Source organism: Strix uralensis, chromosome 4 (genome assembly GCF_047716275.1).
Source record: "Strix uralensis isolate ZFMK-TIS-50842 chromosome 4, bStrUra1, whole genome shotgun sequence".
NCBI classification, from domain to species: Eukaryota; Metazoa; Chordata; class Aves; order Strigiformes; family Strigidae; genus Strix; species Strix uralensis.
This window is the reverse complement of record NC_133975.1, coordinates 6,649,912-6,655,560: the sequence shown is the minus strand read 5'-3', so window position 1 is coordinate 6,655,560 and position 5,649 is coordinate 6,649,912. Positions and strand designations below refer to the sequence as shown.

Here is a 5,649-nt window from a genome sequence, read left to right as displayed (position 1 = left end):
CCAGAGGCAGACCACACAGCAACACAACCTTGCCACTGATTCAGGATCCTCAGGAGCAAACTTTTATGGGTACGGTCTGCAGAAGCATACAGCTGATGGAAGTGGCAGAGGGTAAATCCTGAAACAAATCTGGGTGGAAGAACACGAGCTGGACACGTGTGCGTGTCCCACATTGGCTTGCTAAGGTCTGACAACAGGCTGGTGGATCAGGGAAGGGGTGCAACGGTCACTTAGATACGGGCATTAGGTAGTTCCTGGTTTAAATGAGGACCTGCTCTAAATCTTGTGAAGATGTTGGGAATCCCTCCACCGCTTCTAGATCAAACTCAGCATTCCAAAATCCAAATAAAGCTATTCCACATCTGGTGCGATCAAACTAGAGCAGGGCAAGACTGACCACTTTGTCTTTTTGCTACTGGCAGTCTGCCCTTTCCCTCCCATTATCACTACCACTGCATCACCCGAGACGCAATTAAAAATCAAGACATGGAGGAATTACCCCTAAAGCCAGGAAGATGGTATCTGTGCTGGGAAGGGGTGAGCGAGAGGGGGATGAGGCAGGAGTTGCCACCCGCCCACTGGTCTCGGCTATTGCACAAATGGCGGTTGGCCGGTGCTGGGGCAAGTACTTGGTCCCGATCCCAAGCACATGGAAGTCATCTGACGTTTCGTCATGGCTTCATTATATTTTGGATCAGGCCAGTGGTTTGTCTTGCATCACCACCCTGTATGTTACGCAGGTAGCCAGTGAAGAGGCGCTGCGTGCCACTGCCAACAATTTTGTTTTCCGAATAGCCTGCAGGGATGGCCTTACATCACGGCAGATGCATATATGTTAACTAGCAGCAATTTCATGCTTAACTTCATTACTGATGCTACATTCCTCATGAGGACATTTATATTTATGCTCTACCCGCACACAGCGCCCAACAAACAGCTTATGCCAACGGCAAGAATTGGGAGTTGATCGTTTTGCATGATGGCTGCTCTAGGACGGGTTCGGGTCCCCCTTCTCAGCTAGCCTGCCACGCTAAGCAGGTGCAATCCTATTTGAAAAACTGATTTGCAAAACGGATGGAGCCAACAGACGAGCTCAGACTTCGTACCTCCTGCTAGCTAGCACCACGCTGGAACCAGCCCCGCTGCTTTTACTTTTGCAAGCTTTTATTTTTTTAACTAAACCAGGCTGAAAAAAGAAGTTGTAATTCAGACCACTGACAAAAACAAACAAACAAAGAAGCCCAGCATGCCCGCTCTGCACAGTGAGACTATGAGACTCAGCAAGTCAGCTCAGATGCGTCTAAGAGCCCAGAGAAGTCTTTTTGTCTTACTGTGCAGATGAAATTGTTTATAAACCTTTGCACCTTTTATCCCAAACCACGTGAAAGCAAAACCTGTCTCCCACAGAGTTTTAAAATACCTCAAACATACTGAGGAACAACCAGGCAAAAATCTAACAATTGTTAGCATTTTATTCCCAACAGCTGTTCAGCCTGAAAAGTTTCATTAATACACTAATGAACAAAAACAAAACCAACAAAAAATTCAAAACAAAAAAAAACCCAACAAAAAAGAAGGGGAAACGAAGTAAAATAAACTTTAACAAAGTTTAAAACACATTATAAATAAGTACAGCTCCAGAGCATAATTTACAAATATAAAACCACATAGAAACATATGTACAGAAGAGTTACATTACGTACAAATATGTATAAAAATACCCCAGTGTTTATTCTCGTGCTAAAGCTGCATGGCTAGAGTTATCTTTGGTACTAAGCTCAGGGAAAAAGATTGTTTTACAAGACACGGCCCTGGCTGTACAATATGCCAAACACAGGAAGACCAGATGAACCTCTGTGGGTTTCGAGGAGGTTTTGGGTGGGTGTTTACCCCGAGTATCCCCCCCGTGCATTGCATATTGCAGGAACAGGGCAGAAAGCAGGGGCTTACAGAGGCAATTGCTGGCAGAAGAGTTTTTTTAATACATTGTACAAGGCACTTCATAAGAAATCTCTTCATTTTTTTTCCTGTTCTCTTCTAAGACTCACTGGATGTCTACACTTGGCTCCTGCTGATACCGCTTTATGGTTATAGTTTTTAAACTCCTTATTCTACATTCAGGATTAGAAACCTCTGAAAACATTAATTCAGTTTGCTTTCGTCTGCAGAATTTATATGGCAAGCCATCTAAACCACCTAACATTTTCCAGGATGGGGAAAAGACTCTGCATCTGCCTTCTGCTGGTGTGTTCTTATTTTGAAAGGTGAGATCTGTCTTCGTGGAAGAACTCCTGGGAAGTGTCCACATTGAAATGCTGTTTGCAAAAGCATATGGTCCTCCGTGCTGCCAGATACACCTGCAACTCCCATTCCCTTTGCAGCGCTCGCCGGCTGACTGCCCCAGCATCCTACACCTCCGTTCCATCCCGGGTGTAGATGAGGCTGTTAACCGTGAAGTTGTAGTAGTGGTTGTACTGGGCTCCCTGGCTGCTGCTGCTGGGATGGAAGGAGCTGTAGTAGGCGGGCGAAGGTCCCGCAACCCGCTGCAGCTGGTCTGGTGAAGGCACCTCCTGAGAATTGCTGCTGGAAGGGGTGAAAGTGCCACTGCTCAGCTGTCCAGCAGAGAAGTTCCTGTGATGCAGGTCACTGCCGAGACCCCCCGTCAGCCGGCTGCCTCCGCTGCTCAGGGAGCTCATGCCGCTGAAGAAGGTGCTGAGGCAGCTAGGCGTGGATGAAATGATGCCGGAGGGAGAGGAGCTTTTTGGATGGTCCCTGGCGGAAGGCGAGGGGTCCAGCTCTGGGGGTGGGCTGTTTCCACAGGGTTTGCCTGCGGCTGGGATAGGTCGCTCTTCCTCAGCCTTCAGGCCCCCCAGAGACGAGGCCGCAGATGCGGTCGCAGGGGTGTTGGGCTCTGAGCGCCGCTTGCGTTTGCGACGGAAGTTCCCGTTGTCAAACATCTTCTCACAGTTGGGATCTAAGGTCCAGTAGTTTCCCTTCCCTGGTGGAAAACAGGAGAAAAAGAGAGAAAGTCAACTTCTGAGGCAGCGAGCCCCACCGCGGGCAGATAAGCAATATCCACGTCCTGTCCGAGGGGCACAGAACCCACATCTCTCCCACACTTGTTCCTCCTCTGCTGTCCAGTACAAGGGTCCAAAACCCAGCTCCAGGACACCATCACTGTCACCCCTCCAATGCCCAAGTGAAGCTTAGTGCCGCAGGGAGGAGGAGAACCTCCTCACCACAGAGCATAAACCTCCCTGGAGGGTCTGCGCCTCTACCTCAGACCTGGCCCACGGGGATGCGACGCGGGGTTCCCCTTGCTCTGCCTGCAGCCACCTCAGCAGTGGCTTCTCAGAAAAGCAGGTGGGCTGGCGCTACGCGGTACACTGAGGGGACAGCAGACAAGCTGCCCCCCGCGCCCAAGACTTGGTGTGAGGGGGTGATGGTGGCACCGGCTGTCCCCACACGCCTCCTGCCCGTGCCCGGGCCTGGCGGGAGCGGTGACCCCACACCGTGTGCCCCGAGGCTCCACACCGGCGCGTCCCCTCCCTGCCCGGCCGCCCCAGCGCTGTCCGCCCGCGCCTCCCTCCGCCGGGCACCGGCTGTGTGCCCCGGGGCAGGGCCGGCGAGCGGTGGGCTGGGAGCGGGGGGAGCCGTGAATCACGGCCGGAGGAGCCGGGCCTCGCACAACCGGCACTGCCGGCCTCGGCCCAGCCGGGCAGCTCGGGGAGGGGGCGAGGGCTGGGACCAGCCGCCCCTCGCCTACAGCTTCCGCGGGGGGCAGCGCCGGGCCCGAGGGGGGCGAAGGGGGACGGTCGCCTCACAGCGACCGGCCTGAGGGGACAAGGGAGCGCAGTGTCCTCCGAGGGGACAAGGGAGCCCGGTCTCATGTCACTGGTGGCCCCGAGGGGACAAGGGAGCCCGGTCTCACGTCACTGGTGGCCCTGGGGGGACAAGGGAGCCCGGTCTCATGTCACTGGTGGCCCTGAGGGGACAAGGGAGCCCGGTCTCATGTCACTGGTGGCCCTGAGGGGACAAGGGAGCCTGGTGTCCTCACAGCGACCGGCCTGAGGGGACAAGGGAGTCCGGTCTCCTCATGTCACTGGTCCTGAAGTGACAAGGGAGCCCGCTCTCCTCACAGATCCGGCCCCGAGGGGACAAGAGAACCCGGTCTCCTCATGTCACCGGCCTTAAGGCGACAAGTGAGTCCGGTCTCCTCGCGTCACCGGCCCCGAGGGGACAAGGGGGCCCGGTCTCCTCACAGCGCCCGACCAGAGGGGACAAGGGACCCGGCGGACAAGGGGGCGGCTGCCGCCCGCTCTCCTCACGGGGGTTCCCCCCCGCCCCCCGCCCCAGCCCAGCCTCCCGCCCGGCGCGGCGGCCTCACCGGGGTCGTCCTCGTCGCGGGGCACCTTGCGGAAGCAGTCGTTGAGGCTGAGGTTGTGGCGGATGCTGTTCTGCCATCCCGCCTTGCTGCGCTTGTAGAAGGGGAAGTTCTCGGCCACGTACTGGTAGATGTGGCTGAGGGTGAGCTTCCTCTCCGGGGCGCTCTGGATGGCCATGGCGATCAGCGCCGAGTAGGAGTAGGGCGGCCGCACCAGCTTCAGCAGCTCCTCCTGGCTGGCCAGGCTCAGCCAGCTCAGCTCCGCGCCGCCCGCCGACGGCGACCCGGGCGCCGAGGGGGACCCCACCAGCTGGCCGCCCCGCGAGCAGCCGTACGAGGCCGGCGGCAGGAACGGCGCGGCGGCGGCGGCGGCGGAGCCGGGCGGGCCCTGCAGGTAGGGCGCGGGGCTGTTCATGCCCCACAGGTAGCCGGCGTTGGCGGGCGCCCCGTAGTCCCCCAGCGCGTACCCGCCCGCCCGCTGCCCCGAGGAGGCGGCGGCGGCCGCGGCGGCCGCGGCGGCGGCGGCCGCGGCGGCGGCGGCGCCGGGCGGGTGGAGGCTGGGCTGGGGGTAGACGCTGAAGTTCTCGCTGCAGTACACCGCCATGTCGGGGGCTTCCTGGGCGCTGCGGGGCTGCGGGGGCGCGGGGGCGGCCGCCGGCGCCGAGGCTCTGGGCTGCGCCTGCTGCAACTCACCGGCGCTCATAATCCCTGGCCATGCAGGGCGGCCGGCGCTCCCCCCCGCTCCTGTCCTCCGCCGGCGGACAGCCAGCCAGCCAGCCAGCCAGCCAGCCAGCCAGCCGCCCCCCCCCCCCCCCGCGGCCCCGGTGGCCCCAGACCAAAAAATCCCGGGGGGCTGCGGCGCGGTGCCCTTATAGGCGCTGCCGTGCTCCCGGTCTCCCCGCCCGCGGCCGGGGCTGGGCGGGCGGCGGCGGCGCGCAGGGAGCAGCCAGTAGCGCGGCTCCGCGCCGGGGCGGGAGGCGGAGGGGGGCAAGGCCGGGCCCCAAAAGCGGCAATGGGGGAGGGACCGGCGGGGCAGCTGCGGGAGGCGCCGGGGATTTGGCTGCCGGCACTGCGGGGGCAGCAGCCCCGAGCCTGCCCCCCGCCGCCCCCCCTGTGTGTGCGCCCCCCCCCCCCCTTCTTTCCCCGACCTCGTCCCGGGGGTCCCTCCGCGCCGCCCCGGCCCTGCCCGGCCGCCCCTTCCCCGGCGCTCAGGGATCCGATCCCCCTTTCCCACGGCTGCGATCGTCCCTGATCCCTTCGGCCCC

The 5,649-nt window shown here is 59.9% G+C and overlaps 1 protein-coding gene across 1 annotated transcript; it reads right to left on the bottom strand.

Annotated features, from left to right (window-relative positions):
• Window positions 1–2,408: 2,408 nt before the first annotated feature.
• Window positions 2,409–5,087, bottom strand: FOXI3 (forkhead box I3). Its single transcript, XM_074865011.1, has 2 exons — window positions 4,388–5,087; window positions 2,409–2,998 (listed from the first exon to the last, which is right to left on the bottom strand). The coding sequence occupies exons 1-2, from the start codon at window positions 5,085–5,087 to the stop codon at window positions 2,409–2,411; spliced, it is 1,290 nt and encodes a 429-aa protein (XP_074721112.1).
• Between the last annotated feature and the right edge of the window lie 562 nt (window positions 5,088–5,649).